The following is a 27,638-nucleotide window of genomic DNA, read 5'->3' on the forward strand; positions in this document are numbered from 1 at the left end:
TCGTTAGATTTCACCATTGTGTGAACCTCATGGAGTACACTCACACAAACCTACATGGTCTAGCCCACTACACATCTAGGCTATGTAGTACTAATCTTAAGGCACCAGCGTCATGTACACAGTCCATAGGTGACTGAAACGTCATTATGCGGCACATGATTATATCTAGATGTAGCTAGTATCTCTAGCATTTAGAGGGATGGTGACAATAACTGGTACCCTCCCAGTCACAGGGAGCTGTGGCAGTTAAATGAGCTCCTGTAGGGATGGAAGTTGCAAAGGTGATGGATTATTCTTCTCAAATGCAGAGCCCAGAGGTGAGCTAGGGTCTTCCACTTCCCAATGCAATGTGTTTCCCTCCAGGCTGCATCCTGCTGGGAAAGAGCCCCTGCCCCAGCACGCTCAGGCTAGAAGATGTGCATACTGCCCTGGGCTGGAATCCTGAGGACTCCATGGGCTCCTCTGCCCAGGCTGAAGAGAAGTAGGTGGGGAGGGCAGAGGGAGAGGTCAGAAATGGGGCTGGGCCACTACAGGTCAGGTCAGGATGGGGGCAGTCCAGATTTGAGGAGAAGGCTGGAGAAGGCTGGTGTGTTGGAGCCCTTGACAAGCCTTGATGATGTGGGAAAGTGATGGGGCTGGTTGGAGGGTGGAGTAGAGGAGGTTGGGTTTAGGAGAGGATTATGTGCACAGTGCTGAGGGAATTCTCTTTCAAAGAAGAGAAGGAAGATAATGGGGAGAGAGTCATTCAGGCCTAAATTCAAATCCTGGCTCCACCATTTAATGGCTTTGTGACCCTGGACAAGTTAAACCGTTCTCTGAGCCTCAGTTTACTCATGTGTAAAACAGGGATAATGATGTCCAACACCTAGGATGAAGACTTTGCAGGTAGACAAGGCACATAATAGCTGCTCAAAAATGTGGTCCCCTTCCCCTTCCTGCCAATCATTTCTAACTAGAGGACTCTGGGCAATTTACTGAATTTCCTTTATAATAATAACAGTAATAACAAGAGTGACTATAACTCCCATTTACCAAGCATTTACTACGTGACAGGCACAGCACTAGGAATCTTACTCGTATTATCTCATCAAATCCTCCCTAAAACTCTATGGGAGATGCCCTGCATCCATCCTGCCAAGCCCTAGAGTCTGACTGGCTCATCCAAGGCTATGTAGCCAGAAAGTGGCAGAGCTGACATTCGAGCCAGGTTAGTCAGGAGAGGCTCAGTTATACGGTGGTAACACGTGACGCCCTCACAGTGGTGGTTTACAGCAGCGTGCTGTGTGCCCACCGCAGGTCAGCTCTAGCTCTGCTCCCTGTCCTCCCTCCGAGACCCAGGCAGATGGAGCAGCCTCCATCTGGGGCATCGTCAGTCACTGTGGCAGAGAGAAAGAGATCTCACAAGGAAGGGTCTTGCCTGGCCTGGAAGACACACCTGTCCTTTCTGCTCTCACAACTCATTGTCACATTGTCCTCATCATGCAACCAACCCAAACACCACAAGGCCAGGAGGTGCAATCCTTCCAAGTGCCCAGAAAAGGGGACAACTGGAAAATTTGGAGGATAGTACTGGTGGTCGCCATATCCAGTTTCTAATCACCACACTTGACTGATTCCACGGTACAGTGAGCCTCAGTTTCCTCATCTGTAAGGAGGGAGTAAAATTCTCCCTCTCTGGATTGTCATACTGACTAAATGACATAGTAACAACAAGAAGTCCAAACCTGGCAGCACCGAATCATGGCGATCTGTGTTCACGTGTGAAGTTCAGGAATGTTTTGGGGTGGGTCAGTTCAACCCTTGTTTGGTGGAATGACAAATCGAGCTGTAGAATTCAGAAGGTTTCCTTGGAAGGAGAGGATGTGCTTTGGAAAGTGCTGCTGCTCTCAGGGCTCACGAAGTCACCTTCACGGGAGCCCGAAGGGGAAGGAAAGCTTCCAGGATGACTAGCAGTGGCAACAACAGATGCGCAAATGCGATTACGTCAGCAAATGTGCAAAGTGCTGTATGCTTTTGGAGGACTCTTCATTTAGGACTAATTAAGTACTTGAAAGCAGGAAGATTGAGAGGGTTCTCTTGGGGAAGCTACTCCAGGCCAGCAAGGCACTTCAGGGTCTATTTACAGCGGTTGGAAAGCTCCAGAAGAGGAGGAAGCGGGTGGCTCCACTCGGAACAACACTCCGGAGGAGGAACGTGAGGTTGTCGGGGCTGAAGTCACCTGGGACCTCGCAGGGTCCATCCACCCCAGCCTGAGGGTCTGAGGTTTTGTGGGATGTGAGAAAACAGACCTGGGGTTTGTACTGGTGGCTGTGAAGGGGGAGCTGCCCGAGGAATGGTTTGTATTCGTTTCCTATGGCTGCTATCACAAATTACCACAAACTTAGTGGCTTAAAACAACACAGCCATGTTCTCTTACAGCTCTGGAGGTCAGAAGCCCCAAATCAGTTTCACTGGGTTCCAGTCAAAGTGTTGGCAGGACGGGTTCCTTCTGGAGGCTCTGAGGGGAGAGTCTGTTTCCCTGCCTTTTTCAGCATCTAGTGGCCTCCTGCATTCCTTGGTTTGTGGTCCCTCCCTCCACCTTCAAGGCTCACCACTCCAGTTTCAGTTTCTGTCATCACATGGCCTTCTCCTCCTCTGTCATCAAATCTCCTTCTGCCTCCCTCTTATGAGGACACTTGTGATGATACTTAAGGCTGACGGGGATAATCCAGGATAATCTCCCCATCTCAAGATCCTTAATGTAATCACACCTGAAACTCCCTTTTGCCACATAAGGTAAGATTCACAGGTTCCAGGGATCGGGACCTGAGTGTCTTTGGGGCCATTATTCAGCCGACCACATGGGACATCTGAGATGGGTTGGAAAGTAAAAGGAGCAACCATGAACTCAGTCACACTCCACAGATCGTCCCCTGGGAGCTGGGGTAGGGGAACTTCTCGGCCATGACCATGGGTGGGACCTCTGTGGGACCATAGGAAAGCCTGTGTACACACCTCTTCCTTCAGCTGTGTAGCCAGTGCTCCATACACAGGGCTACAGAGCAGCAAAGACATGTCATGTCATCAACCAACCCATCTGTTAACAAATATGAGTCCTATTTCAGGTGATTCAGGAGGCCACTCAGACCTGGGGCCCTGCTGGTTCTCCAAGTAGGAGATTCAGTCAACAAATATTTCTTGAGCCCCTAGTAGGTATCAGGCATTGTCTAGGTACTTGGGATACATCAGTAGACAAAGCCCCCAAAGCTCCCTGCCCTCACAGAGCTCGCATTCTATCAGCGGAGACAGAGAACAGAGAATCAACACATGTCAGTCATGCAGAGTGTAAGGACCTGATGGGGCTGTGGAAAAAAGAAGAAGCAGGGCGGGGTAAGAGGGATCAGGTGTGCTGGGCAGGATGGATGAAGATATCGCATCGAGTGGCCACGGTAGGCCTCATAGAGCAGGCGAGATGCAGGCAATGACTTAAAGGAGAGGAGGGGGGATTAGCCGAGTGGACATCTCGGGGAGAGAACTCTGGGCAGAGGGAGGAGCTGAGCAAAGGTTCTAAGGCGGAGTGGACAGAACAATGGGAGGGTCACAGCAGGTGAGGACAGAGTGGGAACAGGGGCCAGATGGGCTACAAGGGCCTCTGTGGAGCAAACCAGGCCAAACGGAAAAGAAAAGAGAACACAAAGCAAAAACAGGTCTCTGAACCCTCTGGTATGGGACTCTGGAAAATCCTCTGAACTGGGAGCTAGTTCTGGAGTGAGGAATTGCATGACCTTGCTGAGGTCACTTATCCTTGTTGAAATTCACTCTCCTCACCTATAAATCGAGAACTGTGCACCAGATTCTTTCCCTCATCCATTCATTCAACAGACGCCAATAAGTGTCTATGATGCCCCAGGCCCATGGCACAGCCTTGCAGACTCTAAGGTGAGTCATGCACAGCCTCTGCCTCCCTGCGTGGGGTCCTTCCTGCTCTAATACTCTGTGCTGAAAGAACTGAGGGGCTTGGGGCTACAGTTGAGAAGGAATGATGATGGAAGGACTTTGATATCAACAAGGAATTTGCCTTCTGAATAGTCCCAAAGGAGAGCACTGGATGTTTTAGAGAAACAGATCTGAGGGAAAGATTTCTGCAAAAGTGAGATGGGCTGTCATGAAAGTTCTCCTCATCATTGGAGTTCTGTGAGCAAAAGCTGAAAGATCATTTACTGGGGATGTCATAGAGATTTGGGTGCCAGCTGGAGACTAGACCAGGTTAACACCCAAGGGTTAAGGCCCAAGACATCTCTAGATACCTCTCACTCTGGAGGACATTGATACAAAGGCAGGTTGTGGCTGCTGGGATTGGTCAAGGGCCTTGCTCTAGTCTGAGAGACAGATTGTTCTCCCATAAATGCCAAGATGAATGAGACAGTGGTCCCTGGAGCAGGAGGGCCATGTGACCGCCTCAGTGGATCCTGCCTCTGCACCAGGTGGAGGGAAGAATGCTCCTCAGCTGAGGCCTCCTGTGAGGCCTCACTGCCTCCCCCTTGTTAGGAATGAGGCTGGTACTTCTTCCATGCCTGCCCTCTCCCCATTGTCCCACCACTCTATCTACTCACACAGGACTACAGGCTATTTCCTTTCTCTGGGTAATGGCAGCTCAGGGGGCCCAAATGTTCCCCATTCCAGGAAACACGTTACTGCACAGGCCGCCCAGTGGTCACCTGAGTCTCATTGTGTCACCGTCCAAGAGAGCAGCAGACCAGAGTTGTGGCAGCAGTGGGACCATGGCAGTCTGTTTGGTACCTCCCCGGAACCAGAGGAGGCAGCCAAGGATCCCGGCTCCTGGGCTGGTGGCATCCTTCCTACCTTAGTTGACAGACCCCCTACCCCCAAGGAAGTGAGGAGAGCTCCAGAGCACAAGTACTAGATATCTCCACTTTTCTTCCCTAATACTATTTTCTTCTGCTAATACCATTCATTCACCCAACAAATATTTATTGAGCATCTACTTGTGACCAGCACTCTTCTAGTTTCTGAGAATTCATTAATCAACAAAACACATAGAAATCCCCTCTTCTAAAGTATGGTATCTTCAATCAGTGGTGTTGGGAAAACTGAGTATCCATATGCAAATGGATGAAACTGGATCCCTATCTTACACCATTCACAAAAATAACTCAAACTGGATTAAGGATTTAAATGTAAGACCCTGAAACCATAAATGTCCCAGGAGAAAACGTAGGGAAAAAACCCCCTTGACATTGGTCTTAAGCAATGGTTTTTTGAATCTCACACCAAAAGTCCAAGCAACAAAAGCAAAAATAAACAAGTGGGACTACACCAAACTAAAAAGCTTCACAGCAAAGGGGACCATCAACAAAATGAAAAGGCAACCTACAGAATGCTAGAAAATATTTGCAAACCATATATCTGATAAGAGGTTAATATATAAAATATATAAGGAACACACACAACTCAATAGCAAAAAATTAATAATAATCTGATTAAAAAATGAGAAAAGGACCTGAAGAGACATTTTTCTAAAGAAGATCTTCAAACGGCCAACAAGTACACACACAAAAATGCTCAGTATCAGTAATGAAACGAAAAGCAAATCAAAACCACAATGAGATATAATCTCACGCTTCTTAGGATATCTATTATCAAAAAGAGAAAAGACAACAAATGCTGCAAGGACGTGGAGAAAGGGAACCCTTGTGCACTGTTGGTGGGAATGTAAATTGGTGCAGCCACTGTGGAAAACAATATGGATCTTCCTCAAAAAATTAAAAATAGAACTACCATATGATCCAGCAATCACACTTCTGGGTATATATCCAAGGGAAATGAAATCAGGATCTCAAAGAGATATATACACTCACATGTTCGCTGCAGCATTATTCACAATAGCCAAGATATGGAAACAACCTAAGTGTCCATCGATGGGTGAATGGATACAGAAAATAAGATTATATATACAGTGGAATATTTATTGTTCAGCCATAAAAAGAGGAAATCCTGCTATTGGCAAAGTGATGAACCTGGAGGGTATTCTGTTAGGTGAAATAAGCCAGAGAGTGAAAGAAAAAAAAAGTCAAACCCAAGAGGGTAGTTGCTAGGTGGTTGCCAGGGGCCAGGGGTAGAGGAAATGGGGAGATGTTGGTCAAAGGGTACAAACTGCCGGTTATAAGATGAATAAGTTCTGAGGATCTAATATACAGCCTAGTGATTATAGTTAATAAAAGTGTATGTATACCTGAAATTTGCTAAGGGATTAGATCTTAAGCATTCTTACACACAAAAAAAGATAACCATGGGAGGTGATGGATATGTTAATTAATTTGATTGTGGTCATCATTTCATGATGTATACATATATCAAATCATCAGACTGTATACTTTAAATATACTCAATTTTATTTGTCAATTATACCTCAGCAAACCTGAGCGGGGAGCAATCCCTGCCTTTGTGGGGCTTACATTCTAGAAGGGGGAACAGATAATAAACAAGACAAATGAAGACCACATAGTATGTTAGGTGGTGACAAACACTGTGGAGAAGGAACACAAAGAGCAGTGGCGGAGCGTACTTTTAGATAGGGTGGTCAGAGGAGGTCTCACTGAGAAGGTGACATTTGAGGAAGGTGATGTCCACTTGGGTCACAGACACACTGTTGTTTTCCAGGTCTCCCCTCCCCTATTCCCAGGCTTCACCCTCAGGCCACTGTGACAGGCTGCTCAGGAACAACCCCTTGCAGGTTGTGTTGCGGTATTTAACTCTTTTAGAGTGTTCACAACCCATTACCTCACTTATTTATTCACTCTATTGATCCCTTTTATTTGTAATGGGAAGGAAATGATCAGATTTTGAGTACATCCTATGTCCTACCCTGTGCCATGTGATTTTCACCCAGCATCTCATTTAATCCTCACAGTGAACTATGTGGATGAGTATGGTTATGTCCAATTTAGACATGAGAAAACCGAGGTTAAACACTATAGGTATCTTGACCAGGATCATGTAACTACTTATCTGAGGAGCTGAGATTTGAGCTCAATCCAAGTCTGACTCCAGAGTCCGTGCTATTTTCCTAACACCATGAATTGTTATTTTCATAATCGTGTGTGTGGTAGGAAAGAGGGAGCAGATGTCAGAATATCTAGGTGAGGGGACAGGCATAATTTGAACCAGGTGATGCTGATGTTGCCTTCTCCATCCCAGATTAATAAGTGTTCAACTACAGTATTCTCAAAAGAAGTCCTGTGAATTTGGTAGATAGATCAATCTAGTGGGCAGGCCAATTACTCCTTTATTCGCATGTTTTACATGATGAGACCGAAGCTTAGACAGTTCAGTTGGTTTGCCCAAGGTGACACGGAGTTTATGATGGAACTAGGACTGGACCTGGTTTGTATTCCATTCTTCCCGTTGATTCTTCTTAAAAACTCATTTAAATTTTTTGACTAGGTAATATATTTACATCGCACAAAATTTAAAAGCGTAAGAGGATAAATAGAGAAAATAAGTCTCCCTCTCTGCCCTATTCCCCCAGATCCACATCCCCCAGAGGCAGCAACCGTTATGGTTTGTTGTGTTCCTTTTTGCTTCTTACCCCAGTAGAAAAGGTAGAAGACAGAGTCAGATCTTCGTGAATGCTGCCCTAGCTTGGCTTAGGGTTCTAAACCAGGCTTGGACACCTATAAGCTGAGTGACCTTGGGAAAGTCACCAAATGTCTCAGAGTCGTAGCTCTTCATCCATAAGATGGGGATGTCGCCTACCTCAGCGTGCCCTAGTGAGTTTCAGAGTGAAAGCGAGAATATGCATGAACACATATTGTAAACTGCGCGGTGCGCTACAAAGGTTGGTCGATGTTATTATTCTCGGCCTCTGCTTTCTTCTCTCTGGAAGAGCCCAGAAATGACCACTGTGTTCTCACCGCCTCTCAAAGACAGTGGAGCGGATGGATGGGAGACGGGACTCATTTCTACAGGATGAAAGGAAATGATTTAAATTGTACCAAGAGCAATTAAAGTTAGATATTAGGAGAAACTTTGTTTTGGAATCCCAAAGGAGCTTGTGAGGTTTCTTTCTTTGAAAATTTCTCAGAAAATACTAATAACAATATATTAAGACACTAATCTTCCCGGAAGCAAGAGGATGGCTAAAAAGGGCTCTCCAGTCCCTTCCTTTCTAGAAATCAGAATTCAAGTAAGAGAGAAATTTAAGCCAAACCATCTTCTCTCCCCAGGTCCAGTTGTGGGGTGGCCAGATAGACTAATGGGCACTCACCAGGAATAAGATGACCTCTTTGGTCCCTTCCTCCCTGGAATTTAGCAATTCTCTTGAGTTAAAAAGAAATTTAAGCCAAACCACCTTCTGTCTGCAGGTCCGGCTTCGGGGTGACCAGATGGGCTAATGACCCACCCCCAACCCCATTAAGGCCTTGCCTTTGCTACCAGCTCGCTAATCCCAGATGCACTTTCCAGGGTGACCTTCTGCCCTGGAGACCACCCTGGAGTTGGCTCTGTTGTTTGGGGCACAGAAGAAAAGCTTCCATCTCACGGAGATGAAAGAGTGCAAATTTGATGGAGGTTTGGGGAAAGAGGTAGGCAGAAAGTGTCGTCTTACAGGAAAGGGACATACTCAAGAGGTTGGAACATCACCATCTTGGATACCTGTAACGACTGCAGTGACATCTCCATCCTCCTGCGCCACAAAGGAGGGGAAGGGTTAGAAGGAAGGACAGGCCCCTGCCTGCTCTGCTCCCTCTCATACTCCTGATTTCCTATGGCTTGTGTGAAGGATCACCACCTCCCTTAGGAAAACAAGTCCTCAAATCTCCAAAGTTTAGCCGCAGGAACATCTCCAGGCAGACGGCGCAGTGGGACCAAGCACCCCATCTCAGTCCCTAGGGCTTCACTTTGCTTGGGTGCTTCTCTCTCTCTCAGACCCTTGCTGCTGTCACCATACTGGCCTACTCAGGAACAAAGGCCACCGGCCCCCATCTCCTCCCCTTGGTGCGAAGGATGAAGGTTGGGAATTCCCACAGGAATATATATCAAGGGAAGAGACAGGGAAATAAGCAAAGGGGTATGAAAGGACCAGAACAGTCTGTCTTGCCCGGCACAGGGTGCTCAGCTCCCCTAGACGTGCTGAATCCTTCCTAGTGTCCCAAAATAGCTTCATAGAGTCGCAAAGGCACAGCACAGCTTCACAGGCCGCTTGCTTGGGTTTCGTCATTCCTACTCCTTGCCTATCTGCACGTGGAAGATGGCAATGTAAGCACCCAACTCCTAAGACCAAACTCTGGGTCCTCTTGACCTTTTGGGGTCAATATTGAGAGAAAAAGCCCCACTGTGCCACTTACTTCAGGATCTGGATCCTGTCTGGTTAGAGGGCAAGAAAAGGGCCTCTTCCCCAGGTAACAGGAGATGGGAAATAACCACATCTTTCTGAGGAAGCCCCGCCCCATGTACCCAGACTCTACAGAATAATATTACACTCCAAAAACTCTAGCATCACTTCCATACTATGAGGAGGGGCTGCAGAGGTTGTCAGTTCCATGTTTATTGTGAGGCCTGATCCCTAACATTTGCAGAAACTGGCTTTGCTGAGACCAGGATGGTGGACAGCAGTATTTCTGAACCCTCTTCATAGAGAAAATAGTAAACTTAACGGTCCATTAACTTACTGCATATTCTTATGACACTCTTTAATAAAAATATCTTTAATTAGTGGGCTTATGTAGGGCCAGCCAAAAGAGCCTGCCCTTTCAACAAGAGCAATCAAGGTGGGAGTGGGGACCCCCATCCATTCCCGGGACTGCAGCCAGAGTCCAATCAGCCTGGGTCTAAGTCCAAGAGAATGCTCTGGGACTCCGCATCACCAGGTGGTTAAGAACTCAGGCTTTTGTGTCTGTAAGACCTAGTACCATACCTTCCACTTACCAGCTATGTAATTCTGCACAGGTTACTTAACTTCTCTGTGCTTCAATATCCTCACCTGCAATATGGGAATAATAATATCTTCTTCCTAAGAAATAAGGGTTGAATAAGCTAAAGAGCTGGGCACAGTGCCTGGCACATAGTTTGCTGGACAAATGGTAGGTACTGTCAGCGGAGTGGTGGCAAACTGCGCCATTCCAAGGTCCAGGGCCTTGATAAAGAAAAGATCGTGATGGAACATGATGGGACATCAAAGAAAGAAAGACGAGGAGGGAAGAGATCCTCCTATGTCTGTTGGGGATGCCACTCCTCCTCTGTCCTCCCTGTAAAGGCCGCTGCTGCCTCTTTGGGCAGGAGAACTAGGAAAACTGAGTCAGGCATCTTCGCATCCTGATGGCTTCCACCCTCTCCCTGGGTAGATGACCCCTAAATGTTTTAACCTTCCTGCCAGGCCATGTCAGGTCCCTGGAACTGGGTGGAGGAAAGGCTGCCCCTGTCTGTCCTCCCTATGCCATCCCCAGAGCAGAAAGAGGTGGGTCTTGTAGGGACTCCATGAGCAAGTGCTAAGCTCGGGTGTCTAACCAGTGGGGCTTCGTGGATCCCTCTCCCCCAGGTGATGGCGGAGGATGAAGCTCTGTCCCCCATGTAGCACCATGATAACAAACCATAAGCCTCCCTCAACCCTTCCCTAGTAGGTGGGCCCCTAGTGGGGCCTAGGGTTACTACAGGTTGCAGAACTTTTTGTTAAGTTTATAGGTTTTAAAAGGTCAGGCTCTTGGGTGGTAAAAGTTTTACAGACCAGTAAAAATTTACTGGAGAAGGTGAGAAACACAGCTGTAATGGAAGGGCTGGAGCCAGGAGTCTAGAGGATCTCAGCTCCCTCCGTAACTAACTGTGGGAATGGAGGCAAGTCATGGAGTCTCTCTGGGCTCTTGTGTTTTAACCTGGAAAATGAAAGCAACAAAGGTGATAAGGGGTATGACCCTGTGGGACAGGATCCCGGATGGGTGGAAAGCTCCAGGTCCCTGTGCAGTACAGTCCTCCTCCCTGAGGTGCTGGGAGCAGCTGGCACGGAGGGAAGGCCCAGGCCTGCAGGTCCTGCAGTCTCAGAGCTTTTCATTACTCACGCTGGACCGCTGCCATCTGCGTGTCTGCCTCCACTCCCTGGGAGGAGCCTGGCCGTCTGAAGGCCGAGCTCAGGAATCAAATTAGCCAGGCCTCCACTTTTCCCTCATCCCCACCGGCCAAGGAGAGTTCATCAAGGCCTCGCACTAATTCTTATCTCGTTTAAAAGGGGCAAAAGTGACTCCACAGTTTCATCGGAGGCAATTTACACCCCGCCACTGGCCAAGGCCCCAACTCCGCCCCCTCCTCTCTTGTGCCATCAAATCCATTAATAGGAAATTTCTTCAGGGGAAACTTGATTGCTGCTCCATCAGAGAGGCGCACAGGCAATACATCTCCAGCCAAGGCTGGGCCTGCCCGGCTCGCTCTAATCCTGTTACCTAAGAGGCTAATTCCCTGAGGCACACACTGTGCCGAAGACATCCTCTTCCCTCCCTAACACAATTGGGCAGTCCCAGAGGATTCCAGGAGCTCCCAGAAATGAAGGCCTAGGGACTACGGCACAGGGTCTCCAGGCTTTCTCACTGCCCCCTAGGTGGGTTGCGGCACACACCGGTGGCTGGCACTCCACTCCACAGTGTGGAGAGCCCACTTTCCAGAGTCCCAGGTGGGGAGGGGTCAGCCGCATTCAGGCCATCCTGGCTTCATAGCTCAGCCTCCTCCTGCCGCCTTGCCTCATCCTTCCTCCTCCTCTTCTTTTCTTCCTTCTCTTTTCCTCTCCACTCCGCTCCTCTTCTTGTCTTTTACTCCGATCTTCCTCTCCCTTCTTAGTTTCTTACCAATTTTTCCTTCTTTTCTTCCTTTTATTTTTTGCTTCTCTCCCTTCTTCTCCTCCACAACCCCCACTCTCCCACCCCACCCTCCCTCACCTTTTCTGTAGTTTTAGCTTCCGTTTCTTTTCATCTTCTTCTTGCCCCTTTCCCTCCTGATTTGACTCTGCCCCTTTCAGAACAAGTTCAATGCCTGGTGCTTCCTCCTGGCTCTCTGTGTCCAGGTGGCTCAGCTCAGTGGAAGGAATGGGCCCCAGGTACCCAGCTCGGCTTGGAGCAAGAGATGGGGAGGGCCTCGTGGATGGACACAGGGAGCCCCAAGGAGTACAAATGGGGCATTTGGGGGCAGTGGTTAGGGTTCTGTGATGGAGCACTTAAGTGTCTGTTTTGTTTTGTTTTGTTTTGCTGAGGAGGATTCAGCCTTAGCTAACATCCATGCCAATCTTCCTCTATTTTTTAGTATGTGGGCCACCAGCATGGCATGGCCACTAACCCAGCAATGTAGGTCCACACTGGGGACCAAACTCCAGCTGCAAAAGCGGAGCATGTGAACTTAACCATTAGGCCACCAGAGCTGGCCCAGTGCCTGTTTGTTTCTAATGATGAAACAGCTATAATGGAGCTATAAAGTGAGTTTGCTCACTTGTGACTGCTAAGGCAAATCCTGGCCATGGCCATAAGGAGGGACCCCATCAATGAAAGGTATAATGCTCTATGCAGATTTCATAATGGACATAAACAAGAGGAGAATCCTTCTAGAAAATTGCAGCCAATTTCTAAGTGGTAATGGCCATAAATGGAGGGGAGCACGAGCCCAGGAATCTTTATCACTCCAGATGTTGGACTCGAGAATGCATTTAGGAGTCCTCAAGTGCTCCTTGTGAGTCTGAGCCCCTTCAAGACCTCAGCCTGGAGGCCCGAGGGCAGCCTAGCTCTTCCTGCCTTGCCTTGTCCTGCTGTCAAGGCTGGAGTCTGAGTACATTCATTCTGGGGGGTGTGGCTCTTTAAATTCCCTAGAAGTTTGGGGCTGCCTATTTTCTCCTATTCTACCACTTGTCCTCGTCTCCATTCCTCCAAAAGCAATTCTTGGAGATGATTTTCCTTGTCTTTCTGGATTACGCAGGAGGAAGCACGTGACTTGAGAAAAGGGTATCCCGACCTCCTCAAGCTTGACTGAACATTTCAGGGCCAACTCTGCCCAAGGGCCTACGAAGGGGCTCCATCAGGAGCCATGGACGCCATATGCAGATTTCATCATGCACACGAATGAGAGGAAAATCCAGACACAACCCAAAGGGCTCACCCCTGACTGAGGTGATTTTTTTTTTTTACTACAATTCAGAAAATTCCTCCTTCCTACAGTGTTCTCAGCTTATTCCACATTTAAATGCAGCTGGAAAGGGATTAAAAAGAAAGAAAATGTTCTGTTGTTGAAGCTTGCTATGATTTGATACAGATGCCTCTTGCCTTTAACTCTCGAGGTAGAAACGCCCACGTCTACCTACACAGGGAGGTGGGGCCGGGATTCCCTCCAACAGAAATTCACAGCAATTCTTTTCTCAGGGAATTTTGGTGGCACACGATTGGGCATCTGAGGGATAGATACTTGCCTATGTGACTTACAACAAAAACAGAAACTCCTCTTTTAAGAAAATTTTTTTTTTTATTATTTTATTGAGGTCATATTGGCTTCTAAATTGTGTAATTTCAGGTGTACATTATTATATTTCAGTTTCTGTATAGACTGCATCGTGTTCACCACCAATAGTCTAGTTTTTATCCACCACCATACACATGTGCCCCTTTTCCCCTCTCACCCTCTCCCAACGCTTTTCCCCCTGTAACCACCAAGTTGTTCTCCTTATCTATGTGTTGTTTATCTTCCACATATGAGTGAAATCATACAGTATTTGTCTTTCTTTGTCTGACTTAAGGAAAACAACATTTAATAGGAAAATGTTGAGCATGCTCATGAAATGATATTAAGCAAACAAAGACTCTGGATACAAAATCATATGTATGGCATATTAACTTCATTGTATACATATTACAGAAGAAAATGATAGAAGAATATACCCCAAAATATTAACAGTGTCTGTCTCTGGGCAGTAAGCCTATGGATGATTTTAATTTTTCTTCATATTTTTCTACAGTGAGCATGTATTACTATTATATTTTTATAACATGCATTTATCATGGATATTTAAAATACATAAATATATAGACAGAGTATAAAATTATGTATATATAACTACTTAAATATTTAACTGTGTCTATCTAGATGATGACACAAGGGCAGACATGTGGTGCCCCCAGGTCCCCTTCCTCTGTCTGCAGAGATGCACAGTCACTAGCTAGAGGCACTGTGTCACCCTGGGGAGTGAGGGAGTGGCCCTCCTGCCCCTCCTACCTCACCCCACCTGCCCCAGCCCAGTGCAGCTGAAACTTATTTGTCATGGGACAGAAATAAAGCCAGCAGCCTGGAGCACCTCCCAGCAGGCAGGCTGCACCCTTGCTCCCGGGGCTCCTGCAGCCCCCTGTCCCCAAGCTACTCCTTGGAGAACTTAGCCAGGCCACCTGGATGAACGGGTGGACTGAGCTCCTGCTGCATGACATCAGCTGGGCGGGCTCCCATCTCACTGGTCCCCTCCCATCCCTCCCACCCTGAAACCTGATCTGTCTGAAGGACTGAGTGCAGGAAAACTTGGCGGTTTCCCAGCCCTGGTGGCCCAGGCAGTGTGACACTGCGGCCTCAGAAGTTGCTGGGAGCACTGGGGAGATGCAGCTGGCTGGGACGTGAGGCTGGCAGAGTGCAAGCAGGCTGGTTCTCCGAGGGACTCACTCTGAAGGTGGCTCTGAGGCACCCCCACACCGCGGGAAGCTCACCATGCTGCTGTGGGTGCCACGGGCGCTGCTCGCCTTACTTCTGCCCATGCTCCTGGCACAGGGAGAAGGTAAGGGGACGATGCGAAAACACGCAGGACTTGGCGGGCCATCTCAGAGGTGGGGTAGGAGACACCTGATTCCTCCAAGGGTTGAGGGAAGGGGGATTTATGGAGTGGGTGCTGCTGCAGGAAAGTCAGGGGTCTCCCACAGAGGAGCACGAGAGAACTTTAAGGCACTGTGGTCCAGCTAGAAAACTGGGGACGCTGGGTGCCTGGGGAGAGCAGAGGAGCAGAGCAGCAGCCTGCTGTATCAGAAATGCTAGACGGGTACAGGAGAGGGGCTTCCCTCCTCTTTGCCCCTAAACTATCGAATAGCAGCTGCAAGGGACTTTCAAGCTCATTTGGTCCACCGCTTCTTGTTATAAATGGGAACGCTGTGGTCCAGAGTGGGGGAGTAATTCACACAAAGACACACAGCTCATTAGAGCAGAGTGGAGACCAGAACTGTAGTGGTCCCGTTGCATGGGCTCTCAGAGCCTTCATTTGCTAAAGTTCCCTCCCGGGACTAACTCCAATAACACCAAACTTCACTCTGCATTCCCTCCACCCAGCCTTTCCTGCCTCGTGTGGATATAGAGCGTTTTAGTCCCAAAAGGATCCATTTCCTTTGGCTGCAGACAATATTCATTCTCGGTTTGGGAAGGTTTTCTCTCCATCCAGAGCTGGTTGAAGCTGGGGCTGGCGTGCAGTTAGGATGTAATGCAGGGGCTGGACACACATGAAGGGCTCACAGGCATAGTGGTTTTCTTCCCTGTGAGCTGTCATTGGAGAAACGCAGGGGGACAGGCAGGCCCAGGCTGCCCATTATGACTGTGGCCTGGGGAGAAGACCCCCAGGCTTGGCTGAGGAGAAGCTCTGTCCCTCCCAGCAATGGCTCTTTGCTCTAAAGCCCACAAGGCCCAGTCTGGTTCCCTCCAAACCGGTCAGAGTCCCAGACAACAGGATCTGGGCCGTTGCTGGTGTCATGAAGACAGACAGGGATCTGGGTTTGAATCTCAGTTCCTCCACCTGCAGGGCACAGTACTCACCTCTCAGAGGACAGAAGTGAGTAGTATGTCAACTGATATTATTCCAGAGGAGACACTCAGTAAATGGTCTCCTGTCTTCCCTCTCTGCTTTTCTCTGTCCTGAGGGAAGCTGAAAGTTTATCAGGGCTACGCAGTGAGGGGCAGGAAGGAGAGTCTGGAGGACCAACAGGCTGCACACGTGATGGACAAGATGAGCCAGGAGGGAGTGTTGCTTAGAGGAAGCCAGGCCTGCTGGCTCCTGAGAAAGACCCTGGTCTCTCCCTGCCCGTCCCCTCACATCCCTGCACCTGTTCCCCTGTCCCCTAGGGTGCTCCCCCTTCCCCCTACAGGCCTTTTGTCTTCATATTTCTTGGCACCTTTCAGGAAATGCTCCTGCTATTTCCCAGAGGGATAACTGAGGTGACCATGACATCCCCATAGAATGGAGCTAAAGCCTAGGAGTTGGGTTTTCTTGTCACTATTTGTCCTTGTAGTCCTCCTGCTTTGGGAACAATTTGGTTTCTCCTCACTTTCTCCACACCTCCCCCCTAACCCTCTCCCTAACCCCATCAAATGTGTCCACAGAGCAACCCTAGGAAGGAGACCTGGCAAAGCCTCCCCCAGGACTCTGTGCGCACGTGGAGGGGGAGGGGTGGCAGGGGACCTTCTCCGGGTGGATTTTGCAGGAGGCAGAGGCAGTGTCCCTTTTCCCTGGATTCCCACCCTCTTTCTTCGTCAGGTGCCGGCCAGGGTCAAGGAGACAATGAGGAGCCGTGCAGGTGCTGAGATCTGACCTTGGCTGAGGCAAACCCTCATACAGACTATTGGCTTAGAAATTGCACACTTGGGGCCCCATTTTCTTGCATTTCTCTCACCTTCCAGTATCCCACATGCAGGGCAGGTTCCTGTTGGCTCCCCAGAGCCCCTCATTCGGGGCCCCACAGGCCCACCTCTTCTGGGCAGCTCCCGACTCTCGACCCTTCTCAGTCCTTGGCCGACATTAGACCCCACCCATCCTGTGTCACCTGCTTTTACAACCCAGCTCCCTCTCTCGCGTAAATGAGTGCAGAGGTTACCCTTCTGAGACAATGCCTTTGACTTCTGGCAGGAATCTCTGCAGACAAAATGCTCTAGTGATGAGAATTTCAGTCTGCGGGAGTATCTGGGAATTTCCTGAGTGGGAAGGGCGGGGACACTTTCCTTTTAACAGCTTTCAAACCAGGGCAAGAGAGCTGAGAGATTCAGGTTCTAACATCCACTTTGAACTGTTTTCTTTCCCAGCCAGGCTCAGGGGGGTGCCCCACACCCATAACACCTCCAGGCCCGCTTTGCTGAGGCTGTCAGATTACCTCCTGGCCAACTACGAGAAGGGCGTGCGACCCGTGCGGGACTGGAGGAAGCCAACCACCGTATCCATTGATGTCATCGTCTATGCCATCCTCAGCGTGGTGAGAGCTCAGCCCCAATCTGCTGGGCTCAGAGGTGGGCCTTTTGGGGTGGGAGACCATGTGAGACCAAGTCACCCCCTGGGCAGCACAGTGGGCATTCAAGTACCCACAGTACCTGTAGTCTGGCACCATGGCTCAGGGCAGACTACAGCACCCACCATCCACATAGACACCCACACCAGAAAACTAGGGTCATCTGTGTGGCTGCCTCTCCTGCATCCCTGCAGCCAGCAGGTCCTTCATTACAGGAGTTTCTTCACACACTGTATCGTGGTAACCATCTCCCTATGTAAGCTGTGTGAGGGTTCAGACTGTCCTAGTCACCTCCATGCCCTTGGTGTCTTACACAGGTCCTGGGACACGGCTGGTATTACTAAATGGTGGAAGAATTAATCATAAATCAATTAATTAATCAATTCCTTCATCAATTACTGTGGCAGGGGGCTGCAATGCCCAGCAGAGGAGGTCAGACACTGTGCAGAGACAAACAAGAAGATAATTGCAGAGATGCAGGGCACTGTGTTGGGGCAGGGTGCATGGGAAAAGACTTTGCAGTCGCTACTGTGGTCAGCGTGGCTATTTCAGGAAGGGAAAGTGGGGATTGGATGGGAGCGAGGGAGAGTGATGAATTTCTCACTCTATGTCGTTTTGTACCTCTTGACTTCATACTAGGGCAGGAGATAGAAATAGATGTACAGATGTATATACAATATAGAAAAATAGAAAGATACATATGATATTGTTATATAAACTTTCTATTATCTCCTATTTTATTAGGTATATTATATATTTAAAATATACATAACATAATAGACGTATATAATATGCATAACATAACAGAAGGTAATAGAAAGTACATATAATTATACACACACACACATACACACATAGGAATTTAAGAAAGAAATCACTGTATTTCTTTCTAAGTGAGTCCTGGTAAGAGACCACTTTTCCTGGCTGGCCCTCTCCCCACCCTTTTCCTTCACTCCGCTTCCCGAGGGAACAGGGACACAAAGCAGCAGCTCCTTTTAGGGTTGGCATGTGCACGGGGACCCCCAGCCCCAGGGCCACCTTCGCTGAGCTCCCTTTCCTTTCATAGGATGAGAAGAATCAGGTGCTGACCACCTACATCTGGTACCGACAGGTGAGCAGACCAGCCCCTTGCCCACCCCACATCCTGGGACGGGGACTTACGCTTCTGGGAAGGGTTTCTCCATCTCAGGGGAGTCAGGAACCTCAGAGGCTGTGGAGAGGGAAGGGGAGGGGAGGGCTCCAGAGGCATACTCATGAGTTCCGGGCGCGGGGACTCCTCTAAGCTCAGGACTGGGAATGGAAGGAAGCCTGGGGTCCGTGGAAGGGAAATCCTCCAAACCCCTCTGGTTTCTGAGGTTTCTCCCAGAATCTTGTTCAACTTCTATTGATCAAACGCCTCCAGTGACGGGGAGCTCCGAAGGCAGCCACTTCACTTTTAAACAGCTCTAATTGCTAGAAAGTTCTTCCTTCTGTTAAGCCAGGTTGGACAAAACCAAATTGGGCATTTGAAACAGGACGACCCCACCCGCTTAGCCCTCACATCCTTGGCCATTTCCCCACTCTTCCAGCTTCTAATGGGCGTTGGTCAGGCACTGAATGTGGAAGCTCTGAGGCCTTGGCAGCACTTCTGGTCTGGGCTGGTAGGGGAGGGCAGCACACAGTGGGGGCTGCTGTCCACAGGCTGGTCACGCTCTGGCAGCCCCTGAGGCTGTGGGGAAGACATCAGAGCAGAAGGGGAAACCAAAGTGGCTGAGGAGAGGGGAGCAGGAGGATGGGGACAGTGCATAGACGTCAAACCTGAGAGATGCTCTGGGGACATGCCTGGAATATATGAGTCTCTGTAAAGTCCCTCCCCGCTCCTCCTGGGCACACTCCACCACCACCCTCAGCTCACAGGACAGGGAGTGGGGTGAAGGAAGAAGCCAGAATGCTGATCCCTGACACACCACTCCCTTCCTTCCTTAGAGTGTCCCTTAATACGGAGCATACCCCGCCTCAAGGGAGGGGAGCCAAGGAACAAGTAGCCTGGAGCTCCTTTCCTGGGACATCTGGCCTGGTCCCATCTTTGGACCTCTGGGGTCACTTGTCTGCTCCCCGCAGTGAGGGGATGCCAATCTACTATGTACCAGCCACTGTGCTAAAGAACCAGAATTAGAAACACAAACTAGACCCAGGCCCTGCCTACAAGGAGCTCACAGACTGGCAGAGGCCACAGACACCTGAATAAACAATTAAATGCAGCAAGACAGCCACTCAAGGCAGCAAGGACGACATGCCAACCGTGGGAGCAGAGAAGAGGCACATAAAAACCCAGCCTGGGGATGGGAGTCACAGAAGCTTCCTGGGGAAAGGAACAGACAGAGGCCTTGGTTAAGTCTGGAAGGATGAGGCATTCCTTGGTAAGGAAGATGGGGATTGTAGTGTGGGAGAGGAAGAAGGGCATGATGTGGACTGTTTCGTTCCATGTGGCTGGAGAATTCTAATTCTTTTTTTCGCATGACAACAAAAAAATGAGGCTAGAGAGGGAGGTGGAGACCTTTGTCGGCCAGGAGGTTTAACTTTATCCGGAGTACAAGGGGGCGCCACTGAAGAATGTTCAGCAAGCGAGTGACATGAGCAAATTTACATTTTAGATCAGTCATTCTGGCAGCACAGTGGAGAGTGCATTGGTCAAAATTTAACAATAAGTGTCTCTACCCTGGTGAGGTACGTGTCATTATCCCCGCCTACGTATGTGCAGACCAAGACTCAAGAAGCTATTTGCTAAGATGCCTCAGTTGGTAGATAGGGGATTCAAAACATTAGAAATCCCCCAATGAATGCTTTCCCCCGGAGAGGCTGCACCTGTCTGCGTCATATTGCATGTAGGAGTATGTGAGTACAGAGGCGGGGGTACTGTCAGGTATTGCTGAGCAATCTGGGTGCCACCTAGATTCCCCCAAGAAAATGCCCGCCTGTTGCCTGGGCACTGAGCAGTGGAGTCAGCCTGAGTTGCCAACAACCCCCCCCGAGATAGAGGGGCTGCCTGTGACCCTTCCTGCTCCTCCTCTAGTACTGGACTGATGAGTTTCTCCAGTGGAACCCTGAGGACTTTGACAACATCACCCAGTTGTCCATCCCCACGGACAGCATCTGGGTCCCGGACATTCTCATCAACGAGTTGTGAGTACTGTCCTCAGAGGCTGGGCTGCCAGGTGGCTGAGGGGCTGGGAAGGCAGGGGGCAGGGAGACAGGGTCATTGCTCTTGCATTTGAGAGGTCCCACCCTCTCTTTGCAGAACTGTCTGCAAAGTTGGCTTGGGCCCAAATTCCCCTTTGCTCCCCCCTCCCTTTTTCTTTTTTAAAACTCCTCTTTTCTATGCCTGATGTTGAAGGTCTGTACTTTTTCAAGGCCCCTTTTCTGGGGAGAGGAAGCCAGGGAATGAATTCACCCTGTTATAACAGCCAAAAAGGACAGCTGCCTTTTAAGGGGGACAGGACTGTTACTGAAAGGAATGAAGGCCCAGCAGTGGCCACTGCTCCTGGTCACAGTGGAGATTTGGTGCTGAGAGACACTCACACCTCTCAAGTCACACATGTGCCTGACTGGCCACAAATTACACCCTCAATATGAAGTGTGTCCCCCCAGCCTTTACTCTCAGCAGCCAGACCCTGTCTTATTTGGCCCCAGCCAACATACCTTCTCCCCATCCTTCAGGTCCCTTCAGGCTCACTGCCTGGGCTTTTGCATGCCAGGGTGGGCAGGATGGCTGGGAGAAAGATGGAAGGAGAAGGTGGCCTGGGGCCGGTCGCCCTCTGCCCAGTACCCACTGCATTGCCTGACTCCAGAGGATGCTGTTGTTTATGGGGAGGAAATTGACCTAGAGCCCCACGCCCTGCATAGCTCGGGATGGAGGAATTTGGGGAAATTTCCATTTCTGGCTGGATCTCCAGTTAAACAGTGAAGTAGCCTTAGTCTTGACTTCTCATCTCTCAGCCTGATTCCACAGAAGGCTGCAGGCTCAGGACCCCGGGCTATGGCCACTCCAAGCCACAGTGGTCACTAGAGAGAGTCTAGGGGTCTGGGATCTGCTGAGAGCGTGGGACGAGGTCTTGCCGGACTTTCCTAGCTTGACCCAGTTCTTCTCAATGATTTCTCTAGTTCCTTTTCCTCCACAGATGATTATTCCCATTTCACAGGACTTCTAGGGGTGGGGAGCAAAGAGAAGCCTGAGTCAGGATGGAACCCAAGGTTCTGCTCTTCCGCCAAGCCTGCCCATTGCCACTGGGCCAATAATCCTGGGAGCTGAGCTCTGCCCAGCCTGGGTGGGCGGCAGTGTAGGGACAGCTGGGCAAGCTCCTTACAGCCAGTGGATTTGGGGTACACGGAGTCCTTGCCTGCCTTTTGTGGTTAGGTTACCAGGGGAATTGAGGAGAAATGCCCTCTACTGCTTGGAAAGCAGCCTTGACAATGGCGGGTAAGGAAGTCTAAGATAGACAAGAAGGTTGGAAAAGCTGAGGCCAGATGAAACGGTGCAGGTTATCCTGGTGCCTAGCCCCTCCCTGAATTTCTCTCCCTGCCGAGTTGCTCAGAGACCTTCAGACTCCCAGGGTTTGACCTGCTTCTTGAGCCTCCAAGCTGATCCCTCTTTCCTGGCCAGTGTGGATGTGGGGAAGTCTCCAAATATCCCGTACGTGTATGTCCGGCATTGCGGTGAGGTCCAGAACTACAAGCCCCTCCAGGTGGTGACCGCCTGCAGCCTTGACATCTACAACTTCCCCTTCGATGTACAGAACTGCTCCCTGACCTTCACCAGCTGGCTGCACACCAGTGAGTATATGAGCTTTGGGAGGGTAGGGGGCACAGATTGAGGGGTCCCTCGGACACCTGAGTGACCTCGGACACCAGGATGCATTCTCCCTTATTCAACTTTCTTATCACTTATTTTCTTAATGCCGCTGAGCCTGTTTCCTCATCCTCCAAATGGGACTAATATTGTTGCCCTTGTCACCTCCCTCAATTGTCATAAGGATTGAATGAGACAGTATGAACTGACAGAGAGACGCTCAGTAGGACCAGTTCTTTCCTATATCACAGACAGGGTCTGGCCGTAAGTGTCTCTCAGACCCACCTGCCTCTCTTCTCTACCGATGTGCCCTCCCCTCTGCGGCCAGCTATCCTCGTCTCCTGCCCGGATTTCTGCAGGAGCCTCCCGACTGGTCCCCCTCAGTCATTCTCGTCCTCCTCCAAGTCATGATCCTCACAGCAACCAGGGAGATCTTAGTAAAATGCAAATCTGATCACGTCACTCTCTGCTTAAACCCTCAATGGCTTCCCAGCACTCCTGAGACAGAATCCAAGTCCTTCACCTGGCAGATAGGGAGGGCCCTGCAAACTGTGGCCCTGCCCACGGCCCTGCCAGTCCAGCCTCATCTCGTGCATGCTCCCCTGGGCTCTGCTCCAGCCCAGTTGCCTTCCTTCCCAGGCCCCAAAGCCCCTTTATCTTTCCTTTTATCACATGCTGCCTCCTCTCCTAGGCCACCTTGCCCCCTCCCCCTCGCGCTGCCCCACTTCCTTTCCCACGCTACTCCTGCCCCAGCCACACCTAGCTCGGCCGACTCCTCCACTCACCTTCTAATCACAGCATCAGCATCAGTTCCTCATGGAGAACTCTTCTCATCCCCCAGACTAGGCATCCTCGTTGCTCAATTTCATGTCATCCTGTTCTTCTCCTCATTCTATTGCACTGGTAAGTACTTATTCAATGTCTGCTTCTCTTCCAGACATAAACTTAGAGAGGTAGGAATATGATTTCTGGCCCACCATCAGATCGCCAGTGCAGTGTCTGGCTCAAGGGAAGGTGCTCGGCAAACTTTTATTGAGCGGATGAATGCTGGCTGCTCATGAAGGTCCAGTGAAGTGAGCATCACCCGCCCGCAAAAAGGCATCCTCCATTTCTATTCTGATTTTATTGTATTAACTGTTCATGACAAAGGTAATACATAACTTCCTTGAACAAGAATCAGAATTACAAATAATCTTTGACCTTTGACTTCTACCCCCAATCCCCAACTGTTCATCAACAACTCCCCACACCAAGACTTAATAGCTTTTATCATACACTTCATATAGCGTGTTCTTCCAGAGCCTTCTGTCCTTTGCATATACACACACACATCTATGGAAAACACGTGGAAATTATTTTATAGGTTTTTATTTACACAAATGTATCATTTATGCTACTGCTTTTTGGCTCTTTTTAGTCAACAACCAATCTTGGACATTCCTAGTTAGTGCATATTTAGATCTTCCTCATGAATTCTGACTGCTGGAGAAGAGCTCATCGTTTGGCTTAATAAAACTTCATTAAGCCTTTTCCCAATGGGTGGACATTTAGATCTTTCCTAATATTTCACGGTACCTGCAGACCCCTGTCCTCCTGGCGCGTGTGTATATCTGTCTCTCTAGCATAGACACAGAAAGTAAAACTGCTATGTTGTAAGTGAGGATTTTGCTGATTTTCCTAATTCATCTTTAAAGACAGGTGTCTCTATGAAGGCAAAGGTGTAGAATGTTGACTTTTGTTCATTTCCTAAGTGGGTAATTCTAGCAGGGAACTCTAGAAAGATGTTTGTAAGGGGGGTATGTGTGTCTGTGTGTGTAAGAGAAAGAGAGAGAGGGCTTTCTAATAAATGGTTTGTCTGGTTCTCTGCATTTTGCCATGTTTCCATCCAAGACTTCATTTCGCTCACCACAGCCCATTGTACCGATAGGGACAGAGTACACTATTACCTCACTTTATAGCTGAGGAAACCGAGGCTGAAGACCGAGAGCTGAGATGAGCTAAGTCATGTGGGCGCAGCCCACTCCATGGCCCCCATCACGGAGTCTGGCACACCCCTGGCACTAGACTCCAGGGCTGGCTTGATCTCTCCTCTCTCAGTCCAGGATATCAACATCACCCTGCTGCGCTTACCAGAAAAAGTGAAGTTCGACAAGAGCGTCTTCATGAACCAGGGCGAGTGGGAGCTCCTGGAGGTGCTGCCTCAGTTTCAGAAGTTCAGTCTCGAAAGCAGCAACTATTATGCAGAAATGAAGTTCTACGTGAGTGGAACGGGGAGTGGGTGTGGGTACATGACGGACAGAACTACCAGGTCCTCGCTTCTGGGGAGACTTAAGGAGGCCTGTGAGGAAGAGCCCTTTTCCCAACTCCAGGGTCACACTCACCCCTTGGAGCTTCAACAGAATAGATGGGGAAACCCAGCTGAATTGTCCCTTGCTTACGCGGAACAGGCACAAGCCTGGATCCAGAGACAGAATGTAGGCTCTGTCCATTTCCTTCTCTGAGTGATCCAGGCTAAAAGCTCCATGAAGCAGGGGGTCTGGGATGGGGTGGTGGCTCCTGGGTGCAGAACCTGTCTGCCGCAGGCTCCCTGTGAGCTCCTCTCCTGGTCTCAGGTGGTCATCCGTCGGCGGCCCCTGTTCTATGCGGTCAGCCTGCTGTTGCCCAGTATCTTCCTCATGGTCATGGACATCGTGGGCTTCTACCTGCCCCCGGACAGTGGCGAGAGGGTCTCCTTCAAGATCACACTCCTCCTGGGCTACTCAGTCTTCCTGATCATTGTGTCCGACACTCTGCCGGCCACCGCCATCGGCACTCCCCTCATTGGTAAGGCCCACTCCTGGGGAAGAGCTCAGTGTGGCTGAGGAACGAAGGGACCGCCCCTTCCCACTTCCTCTGTGTGTCCCCCCCTCCTTCCCTGGGGTGCGCAGGTGTCTACTTCATCGTGTGCATGGCTCTGCTGGTGATAAGCTTGGCTGAGACCATCTTGATCGTGCGGCTGGTACACAAGCAAGACCTGCAGCAGCCCGTGCCAGCCTGGCTGCAGCACCTGGTTCTGGAGAGAGTCACCTTGCTCCTTTGCCTAGGGGAGCAGTTAACCTCTCAAAGGCCCACCACCACCTCCCAAGCCACTAAGACTCATGACTGCTCAGGTGAGAGAGGGAAAGGCAGAGTCCCACACGAAGGGGCCCCTTCTGGCCTGGAAGCAGGGATGTGGTGGAGGGTCTCTGAAGGGCGTGCCATGCCCGGGAATTGGGTGCTGTCCTGCACACAGTGTTCCATGCCTGGCCTCGTTGGGAGGGGGCAGACTTCAGCCAAAGGCACCGATTGGACTGTTTCTTCACGTTCACATCCTCTCATCAGCCCGGGTGTGGATGGAGAAGAGGTAGGAGTCCCAGAGGCTGAGCATGTCAGGAGCTGAGACCTCTGAGCTGAGAGTGGCCTCTCTCTGAGATGGACCCAAAAGTGGGTCAAATGGATGCCCCTCGGGCAGTTACTGGACTCTTTGCTTCGCCTGCTTAAATACTGCAGCCAGGATTTCTAAAACTCTCTTTCTAATGAGCTCAAAGACCCCGGCCCTTAGACTTCAAACACTTATGAGGCAGAGAGACAGGGGTACAGAGGGACCCTCAGTGTGGAGCTTACACCCCTGGGGAGCTGTTGCGGCCACGTTGGTTGGGGTCGGGGGGGCGTTGGTTGGTTTCTTGAGTGCTTTGGGCAGGCTCCTGCAAAGCACTTTCTGTGCCTTCTCACAGGTAGTCCTCACAGCGACCCAATAGGATGCTCATTCTCAGTTTCGAAATGGAGGACACAGGCCTAGAGAGGCCAGAGATCCTGCCCTAAGTCACAGAGCCAGGAAGTGGGAAACTGTGATTTGCATCCAGCCAGGCCCACCTGCCTCTAAACTAGCATTTTAACCCTTTCATCCCACTCCACTGCTTTCTGTCCTCCCTCTGGCTAAGGCCAGGCCTTCTATAGGAGATGTTTGGTTAATCTAAGACCTTCCCATCATGAGCTCCTGAGCTAGTACACCAGCCTCAAGCCTAATTTCACTGCTCACCTGGTCAAGGCAGCCACATCTGCAGGTGTATTTTCTGGTACAGGACCTGGAGTCATGGAGAGGAGGGCAGTAAGGCATTGTGACACAGCAGAGAGAGCAGTGGATTCAAAGTCCAGATACCTAGGCCCAGGTGGCCTCACTATTAAACGATGCGCCAGCTGTGGGACTACAGGGTAGTCACTTAACCTCTCTGAGCTTTAGCACCTTCATATAAAAAGTACAGAGAGTAATCACTCCCACTCTACCTTTCTTGTGGGGGCTATTGTGAGACTCAAATGAAATAGTGGATATCAAATTGTTGGGGAAAGCCCATGGGTTAAAAAAAAATACATGGGAAGGATAAACACCAAATTCATGATCTTGGTGACCTGGGGAGGGGACAGAGGATGTGACTAAGGATGGGTATACAGGAATCTTCAACTGTATTGGCTCCCTTTATTTGCTTAAGTTGGCAGGTGGGTATGCAAATACGTAAGTTATTCTCTATACTCTTTATGTCTGAAATTGTGCCTAATAAAAATTTCTGCAGACCACGGAAACATAAGGGACAGCATTCAGCCACTTGGCTGAGCCTCCCTCCCTTGCAAATGTTCTGCCCTTCTTCCAGAGGTGGGAAACCACTGCAGCCATTTGGGAGGACCCCAGGACTGTGAGAAGACCCCAAGGGGCAGAGGCAGCCCTCCGCCACCGCCGCGGGAGGCCTCCCTGGCTGCGCGTGGGCTGCTGCAGGAGCTGGCCTCCATCCGGCACTTCCTGGAGAAGCGAGATGAGAGCCGAGAGGTGGCCCGGGACTGGCTGCATGTGGGCTCCGTGCTGGACAGGCTGCTCTTCCGCATCTACCTACTGGCGATGCTGGCCTACAGCGTCACCCTGGTCACGCTCTGGTCCATCTGGCGGTATTCCTGAGTGGCTACAGCCCAGCATGGGCGGGGCGAATGGCGCTGGTTAGGATGGGGATGGGGGAATTTCAGGGCCCAGGGGATGCCAGGGACGTTCTCGAAACACATAAACGGTTCCATCTCTGGTTCCATTGCTAGTTCATCTCAGCAATCCTGAACCGGGGGCTTAACCCTTCCCCAAAAACCTTGGTGTTCAAGATCCTTACATCCTCCCTCCCTCCCCCACCTGCTCATCATGGCTTTAAAACATGCTGTCTTAGATCAGAAGAAACCCATGCATCTCCTAACTTCAACTCTATTTATGTATCAGGTTTCAATTTCCCTATTGGCACTTCCCTGAATAAGGCACTTTGGAATTCTGCTCATCTCCCTCAGCCTTGTTTTTAGATTGAAGGCAAACAACGCTGCTGCACAGGCCCGATAACTCTGCGTCAGGTTTATCCGACCTTAAGGGCACCTTCTTCACCTCACCTGTGGCCACTTCCCTGAATTGCTCCATCAGATGGTGGGGGTGGGGGTGGGCAGGGGAAATAAAATACGGTGAAGCTCTAAACTCTCTTCTTGACTGTTTGTCAGCAGCTGGGTGGGTAGAAGAAGAGGTTTAAAGT

The 27,638-nt window shown here is 49.9% G+C and overlaps 1 protein-coding gene across 2 annotated transcripts; it reads left to right on the forward strand.

Annotated features, from left to right (window-relative positions):
- Positions 1–3,311: 3,311 nt before the first annotated feature.
- HTR3A (5-hydroxytryptamine receptor 3A) lies at positions 3,312–27,583 on the forward strand. Of its 2 annotated transcripts, XM_070272005.1 has the most exons (11): positions 3,312–3,446; positions 12,940–13,130; positions 14,503–14,770; positions 17,050–17,216; positions 18,316–18,360; positions 20,302–20,411; positions 21,889–22,058; positions 24,172–24,332; positions 24,687–24,897; positions 25,002–25,223; positions 26,739–27,583. In XM_070272005.1, exons 3-11 carry the CDS (start codon positions 14,704–14,706, stop codon positions 27,035–27,037), a joined length of 1,452 nt encoding a protein of 483 aa, XP_070128106.1. In that variant the 5' UTR covers positions 3,312–3,446; positions 12,940–13,130; positions 14,503–14,703; the 3' UTR covers positions 27,038–27,583.
- Positions 27,584–27,638: the final 55 nt, after the last annotated feature.

The sequence above is a fragment of the Equus caballus genome, chromosome 7, assembly GCF_041296265.1.
Source record: "Equus caballus isolate H_3958 breed thoroughbred chromosome 7, TB-T2T, whole genome shotgun sequence".
Taxonomy (NCBI): Eukaryota; Metazoa; Chordata; class Mammalia; order Perissodactyla; family Equidae; genus Equus; species Equus caballus.